We start from the raw sequence: 21,577 nt of genomic DNA on the forward strand, positions 1-21,577 counted from the left end.
AGAACCAACACTGGAGAGAAGCAACAGAGGAGCTGGCTTCTGAGCCTAACAAAAACTGGGTAGTATGGAACTCATTGAATAGACTGTGCATGGGTACAACAAGATCCAGAGACACTATGAACAAATGGGGCTCTCCAGTGGCTTTTGCTCTTTGCAATTGTGGTGATCTGCAGACAACAACACATACTGTATATCTGCCCTTTGTGTCCTGATCAGTGTACACTTGAAGACCTCCTGGCAGTGCGACACAACACAATGTTGCTAATTTCTGGCCAAGATCTGTTTAATTTGTATATATTTTAATCTTGTACTTTATATTGTAAATGTTATGTCATATAGTATGTCTTATTTTAATTGTGGAGCTTCTAACACGAATAAACATAAACAACAATAAAGAAACTACTTTGGCCTATTCATGGAGTTATTCTGGTTCTTTGCACCTGACATTAAACTCACCAGATTCAATGCATTCTCTTGGGAAAAGACAGATGAAGGCTTCAATAGTTTGGCCTCTGCTGCTTCCTCCTACAGAGTAACTCCAAGATAGACCAGCTCTTTACTCCCTCCTCTACTCTAGCCAATGACTCCAACAGAATTAATCAGTACACCAGGCATTCCAAAAACCCCAGTTCAGCCACTTATGTTTCCTGTATCTTCCTGCACAAAAGGAAGGCTTTTGGTTGATGTCAACTGTATAGAGCAGAGAAGCTGCATTTGCTGAAGTTTTACATGGTTCTTAAGAGCACATGAATCCTATTCTCCTAATATACCTATGAGGAAGTCTTTTTAAATATGACTGTCTATATGTCAATCTATATATCCAGGGTGGCATAACATCCAAGGTAATTTCGACGTTTACATTATTTAATTTATACAAACTTTATATTATAAATAATTAAAATTATCTACATAAGGAATTTATAATTCAAATTCAATTTATATTATTCAACATACATTTAATTCTGATTCAGCTGCTGCTCTTGGCTGCCTCTATGCTTTTAGAGTGCCATTCATATGCTTTGAGTCATTCTAGTTCTATTCAGGCAGTTGTCTAAATGTGTGAAAAGATCAGTATAAAGAGAAGTAGGCCTGTATCGCATTGATAGTTGTCCTTGTGTAATAATTCTATTCATGTTCAAGTATTCACAAATACAGGTCTCCTACAGGTCACCTACAGATCTCATGCAAGGAAAAGTTCAGGTGCATGGTTTTATCCTTTCATATACTGAACTCTCCCCACATATTTAGACACTAAGCCTTTTGATTTATTTTATTGCATAAATCCACTGGTTTACTGTGGTCTATAATCAATCGCTAATGTTGTAGCAGTTTGGAAATTAAAATTAAACAAGCCTGACATTTAAACACAGCCAGAATATAAAAATATTCTTCAAAACTAAATTAAGGATTGTGTTGAGAGAAGATTACAGACATTAGGTAGTTAGCAAATCATAGAAAACGTGACACAGCAAATAATTTTGTGAGACGGAAACATAATATTGTATGACAGCGGCCCACAAACTTTTGGGTGCCAGGGACCCGTTCCATGGAGGGCATTTTTTCATGGACCAGGGTGTGTGGTTTTGCACGCTGCCTGAATCCCGTGCATGCGCAGATGGTGCTTTGCTGACTTGTGCGGCCCAGTTCCTGCCTGTCTGCAGCCGAGGGGTTGTGGACCCTGCAGTATGACATTTTCCTAAGTATCTTTACTGCATTATAAACATTGTATGTCCCACAAAAGAAATACCGTATATACTTGAGTATAAGCCGACTTCAGTATAAGCCGAGACCCCTAATTTTACCAAAAAAACCTGGAAAAAGTTATTGACTCGAGTATAAGCCGAGGCTGGGAAATGCAGCAGCTGGAGTCTGGATCCCCCGAAAGACGTCTCTGCTGAGATGAGAGAACGGGGTGGCAAGCCGCCGAGAGAATGGGGCGGTGGAGTGCTCCGCCGAGAGAATGGGGAGGCTTGCTGTTCTCTCGGTGCAGCACGGCAGAGGCTGGATCTCGCGAAAGAAGTCTCTGCCGAGAGAATGGGCGGCAAGCCTCCACCACCCCATTCTCTCAGCGGAGCGCTCCAACGCCTCATTCTCTCGCTCAGCGGAGACTTCTTTCGGGGGATGCAGCCTCTGCCGCCCCTTTCTCTCAGGTGCCTGGGCAGCTGAGAGAAGGGGGCGGCAGAGGCTGCATCCCCCGAAAGAAGTCTTCGCCGAGAAAATGGGCGCTGAGACGAGAGAATGAGGCGTCTCAGCGCCCATTTTCTCGGTGAAGACTTCTTTCGGGGGATGCAGCCTCTGCCGCCCCCTTCTCTCAGCTGCCCAGGCAGCTGAGAGAAGGGGGTGGCAGAGGCTGCATCCCCCGAACTTCTTACGGGGGATGCAGCCTCTGCCGCCCCTTTGCAGCTGAGAGAAGGGGGCGGCAGAGGCTGCATCCCCCGAAAGAAGTCTTCGCCGAGAAAATGGGCGCTGAGACGCCTCATTCTCTCGTCTCAGCGCCCATTTTCTCGGCGAAGACTTCTTTCGGGGGATGCAGCCTCTGCCGCCCCCTTCTCTCAGCTGCCTGGGCAGCTGAGAGAAAGGGGCGGCAGAGGCTGCATCCCCCGAAAGAAGTCTCCGCTGAGCGAGAGAATGAGGCGTTGGAGCGCTCCAACACCTCATTCTCTCGTCTCAGCGCCCATTTTCTCGGCGAAGACTTCTTTCGGGGGATCCAGGCCCGCCCCCTTCTCTCAGCTGCCCAGCTGAGAGAAGGGGGTGACAGAGGCTGCATCCCCCGAAAGAAGTCTTCGCCGAGAAAATGGGTGGCAAGCTTCCACCGCCCCATTCTCTCAGCGGAGGCTTGCAGAGGTGGCGGCGGAGCTGCGCGCGCAGCTCTCCAAACCACCGCCGCCCGTTTGGAGAGCTGCTGCCTTCGTCCATGTTTGATGAAAGCAGCAGCTCTCCAAACTGGGGGGTAGAAGTTCTTTTTTTTTGTTCACTGGAGTATAAGCCGAAGTGGATTTTTCAGCCCAAAAAGTGGGCTGAAAAATTCGGCTTATACTCAAGTATATACGGTACACAGGCCTCATTTTTGCAAGAGGTATCTAATTTTTGCTTTCATTATGAGGATAAAATGAGGATAAATCAGCACATAAAGTCTAATAGGTCTTACCCCATTAAAAGCTGTATGCAGCTAGAAAGTGAGGGGCAAAATCAGATATGTATAACTGTCTCCTTTGGCATTCTGCAATGGTTTTATAAGTTAAAAGCTACTGTCACTTGCCTGATTTTTCTCTAATGTCAGGTCTGATACTGTACATGATTTTGTCCTGAGTTATTATATTCAAGAAAATAACCAAAAGAATCAATTCATCAAACATAACATTTCTATCACAGGAAGAATGGCAGAATTTTGTGGGTTTTTTTCTGTAAAACTGAAAACCCTTCTAAAGAAAATTAAATTACGCAGAGGAATGAGAAATCTCTCAACAAATAATACTACAGTGCCTCTGGCAAGAATGTTGAGAGATAGATTTGTTCTTTATATTTTTCTAAATGCTACACAAATACCAGGTGACTTACCACAGAATATAGGCCAAAAGTTGTGGGCAGTCATCAGAAAGATCCCATCCAAGCAGAAACGATAGCAGTTTAAAAATCAAATAGCTAAATTCACTACATTGTGTAGTCAGCAGAGAGCACAAAAAATAAGGATGTCTTTCTTTTGCAAGAACACTAGACAGTTCAGGTCAGACTGAAAGAAGAACTTATGTTTCCATCACCCCACTAAAAACAAAATTCAAGTGCTTTGAATTATGAGTCATTTCCTTGAATAGTTGAAAATGTATTGCTGATCTATACAATAACCTCATTGTACAATAAACTCTATTCCCTTAAAATTCTTTGAAAAGAACTCTATTCCTTTAAAATGGTGCCTTTCAGCTGCAGTACTGCGGTTCTTAAGAAAGCTCTTTAGAAATACTGCTTAGCACCCTTTTCTGTAATATATAAATAAAAGAGACAACTGAACACAGCATGTAGCACAAACCCAATTTATATAGACCTATCAAAAGTGCACCCACATGATCTTAGATATTGGGGAAGAACTTTAGGTCTGATAAGCAGAGATTTTTCTATTATCATATAAAAGAAGAAAAGAGGAGACAAAGGTTGAAAATCACTTAACTAAAAGGAGTAAATACGCTTTTAATTAGGCGAGACTGCTTCCTAGTCTCACAGGGTTCGACTGAAATTAAAACCATAAAAGGTTCAGTCTCAGCATATTCTTTAACTTCTCTGAAAAATAGGAGACAAGATCTTTTGAATTATTATTTAAATGCGTAAGAAGTGCTCCTGAGTTTTAGCTGCATCACAGTACTCTAGTATTTCCTAACTTGATAACTATGAACTGTGAACACAGGGTGGACACATTCCAAGGATCTGCCATGTTACTGATGGGTTTTCAAAGTTTGTATGTTTTCCCTCCATAGGTAATATATTTTAGTGTAGTCAACCCCCAAAACACCTACAGAGGAGCTAAAAGTTTTAAGTGGCTTCAAGTTGTAGTTTGTTGGCTTTAGGAAGAATGTAGATCATCACATCTCATAGTGAGAATACTCAGAATATGCGTGCACTGTAAGCTGGAAGTTTGTATTTAAGGACAGTAGGTTGTCGGTACTTAGGAACAACCTGCTCACCTCGTCTTCCTTCAAACACATCACTGATTTCTCTTAAGAGCAGGGACATGTCATTCAGCTGAGATTCCCAAGCCTCACAAAATACATCCAGATTTTCTTTTGCAATTTTGCTTGAAGGATGCAATGTCAGGGTTTCAGCAGCAGAAATTATCTGAAGGAAACAAAACAGGCTTTGTCATACACATACAATTGTGTATCAGCATCCATGTCCACAGGACAAAAGATAAGCTGTCTCTCATTTGTATTAAAAAGGCTGCATAGCATTTGCTAACAAAGCTTTACAAAAAACAGGGGACTTTCATAGGGAACACTATGCTATATATTGTTTTGAATGAGTGGCTGTTTTCAACTAAGTAGGCTGAGAGAATATAACTGTGTTATAAGAAATCTTTCTTTCAAAAATATTTTGAAAAGGATTATTATTTTTCTGATACAGGGAAGGTCTTCCAACAGACTCTAAAGAAGCACTTTATTGATTTTACTGTCAGGAACAGTTAATGTGAATCTAGCCTCATAAATCATGCCAGCCGAGATTATTATAACATGATTATTATAATATAATCATTATAAACATGATTCCTTATCCAGAACCCTCCTTAAAGAGATTTTTTTTTCGTTTTGTTTTGCTACCTACGTATTTAGGAAGTCTGTATGTATGTTGAACGTAATAGTTAAAAGACACTTTAACGCTATTATTCCAAGCTTGATATACTTTTTCCATTATGAAATTCTGATCTATTGTCAAATATTGATGGAATATTGATATATTTCCATGTGAGAATAGTACATGTTATGGACAAAGTTTTCAGTTGCAATTTCCGGCACCTGAAGCTAAAGAATTAGAAACACAATTGGAAAATTACATTGGAGCAAATATTCATGTAAAATTATAAATACCTGAGGCCCAGTCACATGAAAAGTATCTTCTGCATGGAGACAAGTAATTTCAAGTGGCTCTGTTCCAGAGACATGTCTCAATAGATGGCATATCTAAAAAGAGAAACAAAACAATCCAACATAATCACAAAACCTATGTATGAATTGTGGAATTACTCATATTATTGAACATATATGGTGGATACTAAATTAAAGCTTTGAATATACAGGAATGCATCTAGAGATTCAGGCTTACTCTTGGTAGAAAGCTGGACATCTGCCTGACATCTAAGCTAGAGGATGCTTAAGTATTCTTCTGCCAATCGTTTGTCATCTGAACTCCTGTTTCTCCAACCTTGACCTTTCAGTCATCCTAAATAAGCCAAGGGATATATGGCTGGGGCAAAGATTGAAAGGAAGCAGTGAAAGCTAGGAAAACTCCCTGAAATTCTACTTCTTGTTATTTTTTAAACGATACTTGATGACATCTGGAATCCATTTCTATTTCCACCCAGGATTGTTGAGAATCAGGTGGCAGATTAATAAATTATTGTTGCTGTTATTGTTATGATTATTTTGTTCCATGAGCATGCTTACTTCTCCTTTTGAATCAATAGTATTAAAAATATGGTAGGATTGGTACAACCAGGGCTTTTTTTGTCATAGAACACCCAGAACAGAGTTCCAGCACCTTTTTTGGATGGAACATTGTAGGGTAGGCAAGGCGGGTTGTATGACATGTGTGAGTTCCGGCACCTTTTTTCTTACAAAAAAAGCACTGGGTACAACTACTTGGGTTTAGAAATCAGTCAGCTGTTGGTTTTAAGAACAGATACCCTAAGGCTCCAAAACAACTTTCACCATAAGGGTGATCTGAAGAATGAAGCAGGAGCATTAACACAGCACTTCAATTCCAAAAACCTAAGATTTTATATGAATACTTTCTCTTGCAAGAGTTGGGGATATTCCCTTTTACTTACCTGGGGGAAGGGGAGAGTTGCAGTTGGTCTTTAAATGGTATGGTGGGGTAAGGACAAAGAAGTGGGTTGGGCCAGGACAAAAATTAAATGTAAATGCAAAGTAAATACAATTAATATGATTATTCCCTATGCCAATAGTAATTCCTGACACATTAAAATTTCAATTCAGCAATACTTTTTGAAGGGAATGAAGACTGGGGTCACATATATGACCATGCAAAGGGAATTCCTGTTTAAGGGGCATGATCAACTCAAAATCTCCCAGCCGATTGCAGTACTCTTTATGGTAGAAAGCAATTTCTAATACCTCTATTAAAGAAAAATAATAATTTCAATGATGTACCCCAGATAAGCAGAATTTTGGCTGTCTTTTTCAACATAATCCAAACTTACTTCGATCAATTGGTCTTTCTGTTCAGAGAGCTTATAGCTACGCTCTGCAATAGCTTCTATATTTCCTTCTGCTCCGCAGGCTTTCAGTGCTTTCAAAACAAGGTGATCAGAATGATACTTTATCAGGTCTGCTGCAACAGATATTGCTGCACTGTGGAGCTTTGACATTGGAAAAATTAACACAAAACAATGAGAACGTAGGAGCAAGCAGTAATTATTTCCAGGCAATCAGAACATTTATACAAAAGCCACTAATATTTTCCTTTTGAAATTTGGCGTATCTGTTGAACGTTTTTTGTGGTCAACTAATCTTTCTGAACTAATATTCTAGACTGTGTCAATATAATGAATCTAGAAAAAAAATGTGAACCATGAGGAATAAACAGTCAAAAATCATTTACATAGAGAAGAGGATAAAGATGCTTACCAAGAGTTAACTGTTGCATAGTTCTCACATTGCAGTAAACAATAACAAAAAACCCGATAGGGCTAGGTATATTAAAAAACTCAAACACATATGGTTGATCTTAAGTAATCTGCTATTCAAAGTAGAAAAAATATGAACTAATACAGGGTTTATGGAGCAAATTATTTCCAGTTTGAATTTACTAAACCATTTATCATTTCTCTTCTGGATGCTGGCATCCTATTAGACCTGTTAGTCCTACATATCAACAAATGGTTATATTATCTGATAGATCTTGGATACAGACTTGAAAACTGCTTCTTGAAAACAGTATTAATTTAAACAGTATCATAAGTATCTAAACTTGTTGCATGGTCGCAAATATGTATATATATGAGAAAAAATGTGGGTGATACTATAAAAATCTAGAGAGACCCTGCATTGAAGAGAGTAAGAATATTAGGGGTAGGTCAGGGGTAGGTTTTCTGTGTATTTCACAGCTTCCAGGCAGAAAATGTGGGCAGAATAAGAATTCCCTGAGATAGATCTCATAATTAATTAAAATACTTCCAATGCAGAATTTTGATTATTTTGACACGTAATTGTAGTCTTCTTCTTCAGCAATATTTGTTCATCTTATTTTTCATAATTCTTGCAATGTTCTTTGCTGCTACAAATAACCAATCTGCCAGAACTAAGAAGAGGATTAACAAGGGATAACCCCCCACGTTATTCTTGTTCTTCTTCCAGGATGGAACTAAGTGATCTGGAATAAAATCAAAAGTATGCTAAATAATCTACAGGGTAACGTATAACACCCAGGGGCAGAAAATTAAACTTATAAGTGGCTTCATCATAAATTCAGAGGATTTTCATAACTATGCACGTAACTATCAGCCTTGGAACTCTCTCTAATTCTAAAAAAACAACAAGGGTGGGTAACCCAACTGTTGTACTCTAAGGACAGTAAGGTTTATTATTTATTATTTGGATTTATATACCGCCCTTTCCCGAAGGACTCAGGGCGGTTTACAGGATATTTAAAAGAAAAATCAATACAAAAGTTAAAAACAAATTAAAAAAGATTAAATCAATCCCTGAAAGAAAAATAAAAACCCCAGTTAAAGTTAAAATTCTCAGCCTGGGCCAGAGAGCTCGAAGAGCCAGGTCTTCAGGTCCCGGCGGAATGAACGGAGGTCGGGGGCAGTCCTAAGCTCCACGAGCAGCTGGTTCCAAAGGGTTAAACTGCTTCTCTGCTTTTGTTCTTTTTTTAAGCATGCCCACTCAAGTACAGCTTGGGAAGAGATTGTTGCTCAGTAGAAGAATACATACTTTGCATGTAGAGATTTTGTCTTCAGCAAAAATTAACACTTGCTGGGAACAAAGGCATCTGCAAGATCCAATGCTTTTGTCAAAATGCGATAAATGTACAAAAGGGACAGAGTCCCATTGCAACCCTGTTTTCATCGCTTGACACATCCATTCACAAATGTTTGTTGTTGGGGAAGATCTCTGTGCCCAAATCTTTGATAGATGGATTGTGGCATTCAGAGGCAGCTCAACGAGAAGTTTCAACATGCTTAAGCATGGGTCCTGCTGACCAGAGCTGCTGAAAACTACAGACTGTCACACTTGGGGGGGCATAATTTCCTTGGTCCTGAAATGCTGATTTGTAATGCTGGATTGTTGTAAGCCTTTTTGAGAATTTTCTCTGTTCCTCCCAGTCTAGGCAGGAAACTATGCCATCAGTCTCTAGCAATCAAGGTTGGAGGGGACTCTGAGGGCCACAGCAAGAGCTAATAGGTTACTCACATCTATGTAGCTCATAAACTGAATTATTAAAATGACTCATTGTGAATAAAAAGCATTTAAAGTGGATTCTGAAACAATCCCAAACAATTTGTATTCCTGCATGAAAGTTATGCCCTGCAGGCTTCTACTCAAAACAACCTGCTGGTTAAATGGCAAATTCAGACAGTTGGAAACACTGTTATACCATTATTTCTCTATTGAGATTATAATTATTCATTCTGAAGAGGTTACACATTATAATTCCCAAGCACATTCCAGATTGCACTGGATTCTAACTTACCTCTCTTTGAAGTTCATTCATGCACTGGCACATTTTTAGTATGGATATTTCCAAGTCTTCTGTGATTTCTCTTTTCTTCTGATTTTGCTAAAAAAACCCAAAATTTTAAATTCAACAAATTCATGCCTTTAGGCCATTTGCTCTTTTAGATAAAATCTTAAAATTGAAAAATCCTAGCATGGCTTTGCAAATATAATTTCAATCCAATAGTAATTTTATCTTGAAATGTGGCTTTAAAAAGATATGCCTAAGATAGATATGCATGAATTCTATATTAATTCAAATATCATGCTGAACCATGGTTTAATCATAAGTTTGTTGAATAAGAAGCAACTGACTGATTTACACAATGAGCTGAACAATGTGCTAAGCTAAAATCAAACCAGCTTATGTTTTAGTGCAATATGAGAACTCAATAAATTTCTATATGAAGAATTATGACAATAATCAATTTTGTTCCTATTTAGTAAAATTTGTTAAGAGTCGTGAAGTGTATTGTTATGATAAGGCTGTTGCTTGAAGTTTAGCTGGATTAATACATTACACTAATCCAGTGTTTGCAAACATGGTTTTCCAAGCTGCTATAGTTGTGTTCATACATCATACTAACCAAAACCAAAAAAAGCATACTTTAACTTGAACCCAACCATTCTAATTTGTAACCAATAGCTTTACAGGTTGGCATACAGAAAGATATACTGCTCTAATATATGGTATGCTGTAAAGCCAAAAAAAATATATTTAGATTTGTTAAGCAATGTTACATACACAGGTAGGGTACGATCTATTGTTCAGAGACCATTCAAACTAGTGATGGCACTGAAAAAGTGGTACTTATGACAGGTCTTTAGAATTTCAGTTGTTGCAGTGTTTTCATGGTCATATGATTGTGATCTAGGTGCTTGGCACCCTGCTCACAATTACAACATCACAATGAGCCGCAGTCATATGATCCCAATTTCTAATGTTCCCTACTGGCTTCCCACAAGCAAAGTCGATGGGAGAAGCTGATAGGGTATCAGCTTGCTTAATGACCCATGTGATCCTTGCTTAACAATGACAAATGTGGACTGCAAGGACTGTTGAGGCTAAGTGAAATGGTCACGTGACATAACACTTTACAGCCATGTAGCTTAGCAATGGCAATTTTGTTCCCAATTTTAATCCGAAGGTTTATCTGTATTTCAGTTCTACATGATTTCAATTCCTTCCCTACATTTTTAGAAAATTTAAATTGTTAAAGTCTTCTGGAATCCTCCACATTTTCCTGTTGCCCATATTAGCTGAGAGCAGTGGCTGCTATTGCAGTATACCAGAGGGTTAGGGGTTATATCTTTTTCTGAATCTGACTACTAATGATAGGAGAAAAGTTGTATTTATAAAAGGGATTATACTGGGATTTTGTTCTGATTTATGTAAACATTTGTAAATTCTAGTTTTAAATGGCAAAGGTGATCACCCCATAGAATTTGCAATACTGGGATGATACATGCTATCATTGTAGAGCGTATAAACGGATTTAGTATTAGTTCTCAAATCAACAGTTTTCCTGGGGAAAATGTGTTTCTTACAGCATTGATCCAGGCTGACATCAGCTGCTCCAATTCCATCTTTGCTTGTTTGGAGAGCTCCAAGATACGCCCCCGGGTTTCATGCCTTGTATAAGCAGAATCAGTGAAATCTTCTGTGAGTTCAAGGACAAGACGCAGCAATGCTCTAAGGTTCTCCCTTGGCAGAAGGTAAAGGTTTTCTCGCAGACCTTCCACCTTATTCTGAAAAGAGGGGAAAGGGATATACTAAAAAAGGCAAAAAGTACTGAAGTATCAGCGCAACTACAGCATGCCAGTTAGGAGAAAGGTCTAGAACAGAGGTAGGCAACCTCGGCTCTTTTATGACTCATGGACTTCAACTCCCAGAGTTGAAGTCCATGAGTCATAAAAGAGCCAAGGTTGCCTACCCCTGGTCTAGAACCAAAAGCTCTCTTCCATCAAATGACCTAAAAAAAGCTATACATTCCCACCCATAATATGGTAAATTCACTCAATGTAATAATAATAATAATAATAATAATAATAATAATAATAATAATAATAATAATAATAATAATAATAATAATAATAAGGTTGGAAGGGACCTTGGAGGTCATCTAGTCCAACCCCCTGCTCAGGCAGGAAACCTTATACCATTTTAGGCAAACGGCTGTCCAGTCTCTTCTTAAAAACCTCCAGTGTTGGAGCATTCACCACCTCTGGAGGCAGGTTGTTCCACTGGTTAATTGTTCTAACTGTCAGGAAGTTTCTCCTTAGTTCTAGGTTGCTTCTCTCCTTGACTAGTTTCCATCCGTTGCTTCTTGTCCTGCTTTCAGGTGCTTTGGAGAAAAGCTTGACTCCCTCTTCTTTGTGGTAGCCCCTGAGATATTGGAACACTGCTTTTATAACTAAAGTTATTAATATGTATTCCATCCTATAAGCTATTGTTTAAAATATTTTGTTAATTGAATTAAAAATGGCATCTCAGTGTCTTTATGCTGACTATGCACCACTCACAATGGAGCTTCACATATCAGGGACAGTCAATTTGGGGCCCTGCCAATGTTTGGGCTAATTCTCACAATCCTTTGTTGACGTATTGGTTTTGTTAGGGCTGTGTAGAGTTGCGTTTCAAAAGACTCAGAAGGCATCAAGTTTCCCAGCTTCAAAACACATCCACATGTTTATTTCAATGACAGTTTACAATCAAGAGCAGCAGTAGGAAAATGCAAATCTTTAAAAATGTTACAAATATGACCCACGTCTTACTCTTATGTGAGAGAACACCCACATCCTGCTGCATTCTTTTCAGAATACATTTCTTATGGAAAGGATGATGGACTCCAGTTAAATAATACCAATTCCCACATGCAATAACCTACACAACCATCTATGTAAAATGGCTGATATGAATAGGGAATTATACCAGATGATATTTGTGCAAAGCAGCTTCCCAAATGATCTGTCAAGCTTTCGTATACCCGGCTCCCCTCAAAAGTTGGGCTGAAACAGCCATAATTGCAAGAAAAATAATCCATACTACTCCCATGAGATATATCACTAAGAAGATTATATTATAGAAAAGCCATCCAATGGCATGTGTTAGTTGCGTAGCAATAGCTATTATATAATTTTGCCATTTTTAATACAAATGAGAAGTTACCAACCTATTGGGTTGGAGTCATTTCTCTTTCAGCAAATTGGGTTAACCACCAGTAGTCTGAGCTATCTACCTTCTGAGTGAACCTCCTCCACCAAGGTACAGACACATTCTCTTGAAGGAATTTTCATATTTTAACCTTACATATACATGCAGTTTTTAGTTCATAAAATCCTGGACAGAGTATGAACAAAGTACCCTGAAAAGCCTTGAACATACTGAAGTATTTGAAAATCACTGGAAAGTTCTAGTCTAGAGCACTGAAATGTTTTTTCCCTCTTGCATCTAGAAAAAGTCTCTTAAAAAAAAGACTCATCTGTCCTTACCTTGAATTCCTTAATGCCAGTATAGATGCTCATTGGGCCTGATTCATTTTCTCCACTGGGCCGAGTGTCTGCTACAATCTCTATAACCTGTTCCAAAGCTAGTCTCATTCTGTGGAACACTGCTCCTTTGTTAACGCGGGCAGATTCACAATCGGGATGCCTTAAACAGGTCTGAAGATCAATAATTTGAGCAAAAAAGGGGAAAAAAAGCAATAAGCAAGCAGATAAATAAAAATACATCAACACTATTTGGATCTTTCTGTGCTATATACTAAGGTGCATCCCATTAATGCCCCCCCACCGCCACCCTCGGGCAAATCAGCCAAGGCTGTTTATCACTTTCATCAGTGAGTCAGTCACTGCATTTGTCAACATTTCCTCTGGGGTCCCTCAGAAAGCCTTCCGGTCTCTAGACATGTTGACTGATGTAGCTTTAATCAATGCTGTCCCTATGTGTTCTGGAGAGTGGCTCTCAAGTCTTTTGCTTTGCTGATAACAAACAGAAAAAATTAGTTACCTTGGAAGCAGTGAGAAGCATCATGGTACATTTCTCAAGAATAGACCTAGCAGCTGCCATTTTAGCTTTCTTCTTTTCATCTTTCAGATCCTAAGGAAAGAAAAGCAAAACCTTCTAACAGATAACAATAATTCTTGGGAAAGGGAGGTGTAGGACATCTACTGAAAAACAAAGCATGTCATATCTTTTAATTATTAAAAAAAAGACAGAACCTCATAATGGGATATGGAGAGAAACCTGGGCAGCTTTTCTGTTGGTTCTGAACTATTGAATTCATCTGATTTCAACGCCTTCTGAAAACATAACTGAACGTGCATGGGTTTTGATTACTGTGGGCAGATTACTATTACTGTGGGCAGGCATTACTATTTTGCTTGCAATATCTAATATTCCTGTTTATTATAATCACCGATGAAGATGTGAATGCTACTTAATTCTCAGAATCCCAAGTAGAATGAGAACGATAGCTTGAAATAGCTTCGGGCCGTAAAGGAGACATGTCTCATATCTCCGATTTATCAAAATAAAACATTCCACGGATATAACACAAAATTTTTCTTTTACAATCTAGAAGTTACAGAGAAGGAATTCAAAAGATCTAACAATTTAGATTTGGCTTCAACAGAATTAAAGGAGTTGTTTGCTAGTATAGAACAATTAAAGGAACTGTTTGCTCGTCTAGATCAGGAAAAGCAGGAAAAGTAACCACACTTTTCTACCACTTTCTTCAAGATAGATAGCAGCAGGGGGCCAGGCAACAATATGATATGTCCTAAGGATCTGGAACACCTTTTTTCCTATTTGGAACTAGAGTGGGGGGCTTTCTCTTTGCTTAAGTAACATTAGTGTCTTATGTCTGTAAGAAACATCTCATTTTGTCACAAAATCAAGGTGCTTTTCTTCAGCATAGTAGTTGGCAAATTCTGGCAGGCAGTCTTAGGTGCTCAAGTGGGAAGCTATTTGCAGACTTCTCACCACGGTCTACATGCTGAGAAAGAATTTCTGCTGACCCAGAAATCTATTTATTAACATTTTCCCACTGATGGTCAGTCAGCACTCCATACTCAGGCTATTGTGGGGGTTTTGTTTTTTATTTAATGACGGTAGTTTCCCAGTATACAGTATTTCTGCTTTATTTTTTTCCTTTTGTACTTTTGCAAATGTTGGGTCATCCAAGACTGCCAGTACTTCACAGCTGGGAGGAAACACTTCTGCTGTGGCTCAATTAGGACAGATGCTGAGACTAAAAGTCACTAGTATTACTAAAGCCAGTGGTATTCTGCCTTTTATGGTTATTAACCGTGACAGCTCAGATGGGATCTCACTGTTCAGAGCCACTTTTATGTCTTACAATACTTGATAAACTGCAGGTTGGATGCACACATTATAAATACCAATTGTAAGTTTTTAACCAGCTGACCATTCTGCCTTTCTGTAAAAAGGCAGAATTGAGAATGAGGTAATTTTTGCTAGTTTTCTACAAAGCATTGAACAGACAGACTTTTGTCTAGTACTTACATTTTGTCGATCTCCAGTTAAATGGGCAAATTCCACCATTTCATTTCCAAACTGACTGAATATTTGCACAAACTCCTGAAAACTGCTCACTTTCTCTAACTGTTCCATTGTCATAAGGACCTGTCAAATATGTTGAAATCATGAATGACTGATGTATCGCTGACAAGACAATTTTAGAATTTATCAAAATCAGTTCCTGTTTTCTATATTAAGATGCAACCAGTTCTGCATGGCCATAGAGTCAAGATTATTTATGTACTCTTACTATACACAATGCAGTTTAACTTTATGTATTACTGGATGAAAGGCTTATTTATTGCTCCCATAATAGCTGTACATATCTATTATGTATTATCTAGCTAAAATTTAGCACTTGGGTTTTCTATTAATAAGAAAATGTACGTATGTACACACATACACAAACACACACACAATGACCTTGTACTGATCTCAATGCCAGTTAAACATATTTAATTATCACTTCCATAATATACAATATAAAACTGTATGGAAAATGTACAATCAGTATTCACAAAATCATAATTACCTTGTTTCTAGAAGCTATAATTTGCTTAATAACTATTATATCAGCCAACACCAATACTTTAGTAACTGAGGAAAGCAAGAGCCTTGCAGCTTTTACCACTCCTGTTTTGTCAGTAAAAATTGTAATCTGGCCATCAGATTCTGGACGATCCAAGGTTGCAATGTCTGTAAGCTGCGCAATGGTCTTGCCTAAAAGCAAAAAGTAGTTAGTTCAGCCTTGCTCCAAATACAGAATCAACTGGTTAAAAACTGTATTTTACAAAAGAGCTCTAGGCCAACATCAATGGAGCAGAAAGAGAATTTTAAATTCTGTGCATTATTTTTATGAGTTAGTGGTGCTGGTTACGACAAGATGGCTACCAGCTTGGCTGACTTCAAAAAAGTGTTGGGCCAATTCAGGGAAATCCTGGGGATCAGTAGTGATTAGCTTTGATGGCAGTGTAATTGCCTCTGAAAGCCATCTGTGGGAGACTAATGGGCTTTCTTGCACAATGAGGGACCACCAGGAAAAGAGACTGCTGGACTTAATAGGCTACTGTCTGATACAGTAGGACATTGCTTATGTTTTAGAAGGAAGTAAGCTTGTTCACCTTTATTTATTTATTTTATTTTATTAAACTTATATACCGCCCTTCTCCCGTAGGACTCAGGGCGGTTCACAAGGTTTTTTAAAACAGTACAACAAATTACATAGATTAAAAACAATTAAAATGATTAAACTAACCTTGAAACTAAAAAACCCAATAACAATTAAAATACAATTAAAACCACAGTTAATATTCTCAGTCCAGGCCAGAAAGCTCGAAGAGCCAGGTCTTCAGGTCCCGGCGGAATGAGCGAAGGTCAGGGGCCTTAAAACGTTTATAACCTCTCTTATTATGATTTGTGCTTTAGCTAAGAAGCAGGCGAGACAGCAAGTTAACGTTTTAACTTTTATTCCGAACCAGGCAAAGAACAAGAGAACATGACTTCTATTTATACTGACAGCTGCCGGCGGCTTGACCAATCAGGGGTGAGTCTGTTCCCGCGCCGCAGTCGCCGCCAATCGGGGCCGTCCGGTTTTGACAGCTCGGAGCTGTCATCTGTAGCGCGTGTAGAGCTGTCAATTGTTGGCGCTTGCGCGGTTTCGTCCAGCAGCTTTTGACAGCTGTCAAAAGCTGCCGTGGTTTTACCTCAGCCCTGTAACTTCTGTTAACTTAATATAATAACTAGTAAATACACAACACCCCTTCCCCCTCCCTCTGATTGAGTTGTTTTACCCCAACTGTTTCTTTTTTGGGTTTCCCCATTCGTAGTCTTTCAGGTAGGTGGGAGGTTTCTTTAGTCTTTCGGAGCGCCGGGGAGTTGTCTCGGCTGGATGTTCTGTTTCCCTTGGGGCTTCTCGGGTTGGCTCCGGGGGTGGGGGGTTTGGTTCTGCTGGTTCCGCATTGATTGGTGCGGGGTGTTGAAATGGAATGTTCCGGTCGGGGGAGCTTTGTCGTGCCAGTCTCTGCGGCGGTGCTTCTGTTAGTATTCCGTCGTCCCCCCTTCCCCCTACGTTTTGAGGACTGCGTTGGCGGAGTTGGTCAATGTGTCTGCGGATATGTATATTTTGTCCAATGTCAATGATGTATGACAAGGGGCCTGTTTGTTCTATGACTACCCCTTGTGTCCATTTGTTCCCTCCCCCGTAGTTCCTGGCCCAGACAGCTTGCCCTGTGTTGAGAGTTCTATGTTGGAGGGCTGGTTCTGGGTCTGGAGGGGATCTGTCTGGGTGGAGACGGTCTAGTCTGGTAGTTAATCTTTTGCCCCAGCGAAGTTCTGCTGGGGACTTCCCGGTAGTTGTGCAAGGCGTGGTGTGTGGGGACAGAAGAAATTGTGCCAGTCTTTGGTGCCAGTTGCCGGAGATGATCTTGCGCAGTGCCTCCTTGGTTGATTTTACCATCACCTCCGCCAAGCCGTTCGTCGATGGGTGGAAGGGAGCCGTAGTGGTGTGCCTAATAGAGTTCACCGTTGTGAAACTCTGGAATTCGTAGGAGGTAAATTGGGGGCCGTTATCGGAAACTATAACATCAGGGAGCCCGTGTGTGGCGAATAATCCCCTTAAAACTTGTATCGTGGCTGAGGAAGTTGTGCTGGCTACTGGCGCTACCTCTAGCCATTTTGAAAAGCTGTCGACAGCAATTAGGAATGATTGTCCCTGGAATGGACCTGCATAATCTATGTGAATGCGAGACCAGGGTGTCTTTGTAGTTTCCCATCTATGTATGGGAGCCTGTGGCTGGGCGGCTCTAACTAGCTGGCAGGAATAGCAGCCAGCTACGTGTGCTTCAATGTGTTTGTCTAAACCAGGCCACCAGACATAGCTTCTGGCCAGAGCCTTCATTTTGACGGTGCCCGGGTGCCCTTCGTGTAGGCTCTCTAGCACTTTGAGTCTGTGTTTGTCTGGGATGATTACCCTGCTGCCCCATAAGAGACATCCTTGATGGGTGGATAATTCCTTTTGTCTTAAGATGTAAGGTTGGAATAGTGGGTCTCGGGGTGAATATTGCCAGCCCGTCGTGACATAGCCTAGGACTCTGCCTAGGATTTTGTCTGCCACGGTAGCTGCGGAGATATCTTTGACAGATAATGGGCATTCTGCCAGCTCTGAGATAGCTAGTATTCTTCCAGCTGGTGCTGGGTCTGGGTCCACTATTGGTTGGGGCAATCTGCTCAGGCCATCCGCATGGCCCATGGTTTTCCCTGGCCTGTATTCTAATTTGTATGAATAGGCTGACAGAAAGGTAGACCATCTCAGGATGCGGGGAGATAATATTTGTGGTGTTAGTCTGTCTACTGTAAAAAGTCCTAACAGGGGCTTATGATCCGTAAAAATAGTAAATGGTCGGCCATACAGGTAATCATGAAATTTTTTTTACGCTAGCCACTATAGCTAAAGCCTCTTTATCAATTTGAGCGTAATTACGCTCAGGTTTTGACAACGTTCTAGAATAGAACGCTACAGGGGTCTGTAATCCTTCTTTAGTAAAATGGCTTAGGACTGCTCCGATGCCGTACGGGGAGGCATCGCAGGCTAGACATAATGGCAGCTGATCGTTAAACAGGGCTACCGTTGTGCTGCTGGAGAGTAAGTTTTTTAGGAGGTTAAAACTTTTATCATGCTCAGGGGTCCACGTCCAGGGTTTGCCCTTGTCTAATAATCTATGTAAGGGTTCTGCAATGGAGGCTTTATGCGGTAGGAAGGTGTGATAAAAGTTAACTAACCCTAAGAAAGCCTGAAGTTCTTGTTTGTTTTTGGGGGTTGGTGCTGTTTTAATAGCTTTAATTTTAGTGTCTGTGGGGTGAATTCCCTTAGCGTCTATTTTAAAACCTAAGAACTCTGTTGAGGGCACCCCGATGGAGCATTTATCTCTTTTTAATTTGAGACCAGCCTTCCTGAACCTTAGGAGCACCTTAGTTAGTTTGTCAGCCAGGTCATTTTCTGATTCCCCTGCAATTAGGACGTCGTCAAAATATGGGCAGACCCCGGGAATTCCCTTAAGTGTTTTCTCCATGATTTCCTGGAAGATTCCCGGGGCTGCAGAGATGCCAAATTGAAGGCGGTTAATTTTGAATGCTCCTTTGTGGGTGACTATTGTTTGAGCCAAAGCGGTGTCAGGGGTGACAGGCAGCTGTAAATACGCCTGCGCCAAGTCTAACTTGGCAAATATGGCGCCTGACTTAATGGCCGCGAGGATGTCTTTGACAGCCGGGACCGGGTAGGCATGTGCGTTTAAAGCGAGGTTGAGGGTCGCCTTATAGTCGGCACATAATCTTATTTGGCCGTTTGGCTTAACTGGGGTCACTATGGGTGTCTCCCACTCGGCCCCTTCTACCGGTTCGAGGACCCCTAAGTTTGTTAATCTGTCAAGCTCCGCTTCTATTTTTCCCCTCAAGGCGAAGGGAACCCTTCTGGCCTTGATTCTGACAGGCATCACATTTGGGTTCAGTTTAAGTGATATGGGCGGTCCCGTGTATTTCCCTAGTGAGCTGTCAAAAACGTCCGCGAATTGAAGGCAGACGGATTCCAATTTTGACAGCTGAATGGCGTTGACACCTGTCAACGCTATTCCTAGTGCCTCGAACCAATCTAATCCTAGCAGGCTGATCCTGTTTTCTTGGGTCACAAGAATAGGAAGGGATCCTTTAAATTTCTTGAACTCTACGGGGACGGAAGCTTTTCCCCGGAGTTTAATGGGCGTTTTCTGGAAATCAGCTAGGCGGAGTTTGGTGGGTCTAAGGGCGGGCCCTTTCCTACTTCAGTTACAAATGTCCCTGTACGTTTGCCATGAGATTAGTGAGACGGAGGACCCAGAGTCCACTTCCATCTCACAGGGAATTCCCTGAATCCGGACGTCCACCTTGATTTTGGGTTTAAGAGTGCTGTGGACCGTATGTTTCTCCGCCCTCCCCCTTACATTAAACACTAGGGGCCTGAGACTGTGCCTGTCTCTGAGTGTATGTGGGCCCATACCTTCGGCTGTCACCTCCAGGTCGTGCAGGTTTTCCCGGCTCCGGCTGCGGCACACGGCTTTGAGGTGGCCCGTCTTTCCGCACCCATGGCATTTGGCACTGCGGAACCGGCACGTTGCTCTAGGGTGGCTTCCGCCGCAGCTGGCACACTTCGCCCTGTTTGTCGGGAAGTTTGGGCCCCTCTGGTTGTTGGCAGGCGCCCCCCTGTAGTTGCGTTGCAGCCTCAGTTTCTCGAACCGTCGTTGCACCGCGTCTATGTCTGTGGGGCCGTCGCCGTCCTCGGAACCGCTGAACCTGCCGTCTTCCTGGTGCACGGACCCCCTTGGTCCGCTGTCCGGTGGCCGTCGGTCGTCTCCGTGGCAGTCTTCGTATGTGATGACTTCTCTGGCTACATCGGTCATTGTCATTTCAGGCTTGGCGATCAGCTTTTTCCTCAGCCGTTCGTCCCTGAGCCCTATGACAATCTGGTCCCGGATTCGGTCTTCTAAATCCGGGAACCGGCACCGACGTGCAGCATGCCTGACCCGGGTTATAAAGTCATTTGCCGGTTCGTCAGGAAGCTGGATTTTCCGAGCGAAGTTCACTCTCCAGTAGAGTTCTGACTTGAGGGGCATGAAGTATTTACTCAGCCCCTCAGTGAGGTCAGCATAGGAGATAGTGGCGACCGGCTCCGGGGTGAAGATCCCCACAGCGGCATCATAAACGGCGGGGCCGCTGAGCCAGAGGAGGGTGGCTGCCTTGGCCCGGTCATCCGTGATCTTCTTGACTACCAGGTACCCTTCTACCTGGCCCAGATGCGATTCCCAGCCTTCTGGGTGGCGAGTATCGAATTCTCGGATGTGGCCGTGGTTCGTCATGCTGTCTGTAATTGTGGGTGCCGCTGCTTGCGTTGAATGGAAGTTCAGCTTCCAGTGACTTCAGCAAGTGACCAGCTCGGCTAAGGGGAAAAATCTCTTCTCCCCTTAGGTAGTGACTTCAGCTTAGGCAAGCAGGCATCCCATCCTCGTCGCCAGTGCTTTAGCTAAGAAGCAGGCGAGACAGCAAGTTAACGTTTTAACTTTTATTCCGAACCAGGCAAAGAACAAGAGAACATGACTTCTATTTATACTGACAGCTGCCGGCGGCTTGACCAATCAGGGGTGAGTCTGTTCCCGCGCCGCAGTCGCCGCCAATCGGGGCCGTCCGGTTTTGACAGCTCGGAGCTGTCATCTGTAGCGCGTGTAGAGCTGTCAATTGTTGGCGCTTGCGCTGTTTCGTCCGGCAGCTTTTGACAGCTGTCAAAAGCTGCCGTGGTTTTACCTCAGCCCTGTAACTTCTGTTAACTTAATATAATAACTAGTAAATACACAACAATTTGGGGACCAAGGAAACTCATTAATGTTACAGCTGTCATGGTTCCGACAGATGAAACTCTTCAGAAGAACTTCAAAGCACTGTTTACCTTAAAGAATCTTTTATTTGAGAAACAAAGTATCGGCACTACATAGTTAAAACCAAAAACTGAATTCCCCTCCCCTGGGCACAAAGTAACAAAGCACAATTCCCTCCTCCAATTAACAGTCATAAA

General features: G+C 41.4%; 1 protein-coding gene across 4 annotated transcripts in view; it reads right to left on the minus strand.

Annotated features, from left to right (window-relative positions):
* Positions 1–21,577, minus strand: part of CTNNAL1 (catenin alpha like 1) — a 62,039-nt gene that overhangs the window by 14,113 nt on the left and 26,349 nt on the right. For all 4 annotated transcript variants that reach the window (XR_014025814.1, XM_081322707.1, XM_081322706.1 and 1 more), the window contains exons 3-11: positions 15,518–15,705; positions 14,971–15,090; positions 13,453–13,542; positions 12,936–13,106; positions 10,992–11,192; positions 9,421–9,507; positions 6,923–7,081; positions 5,571–5,663; positions 4,674–4,824 (exon numbers count right to left, since the gene is read on the minus strand). Coding sequence is in view for 3 of the 4 variants with exons in the window: in XM_081322707.1 (XP_081178833.1) it covers positions 4,674–4,824; positions 5,571–5,663; positions 6,923–7,081; positions 9,421–9,507; positions 10,992–11,192; positions 12,936–13,106; positions 13,453–13,542; positions 14,971–15,090; positions 15,518–15,705 (1,260 nt within the window). In the remaining variant the exon portion in view is untranslated. The remainder of the gene's footprint in view (positions 1–4,673; positions 4,825–5,570; positions 5,664–6,922; positions 7,082–9,420; positions 9,508–10,991; positions 11,193–12,935; positions 13,107–13,452; positions 13,543–14,970; positions 15,091–15,517; positions 15,706–21,577) is intronic.

The sequence above is a fragment of the Vipera berus genome (assembly GCF_964194415.1).
Source record: "Vipera berus genome assembly, chromosome: 3".
Classification (NCBI taxonomy): domain Eukaryota; kingdom Metazoa; phylum Chordata; class Lepidosauria; order Squamata; family Viperidae; genus Vipera; species Vipera berus.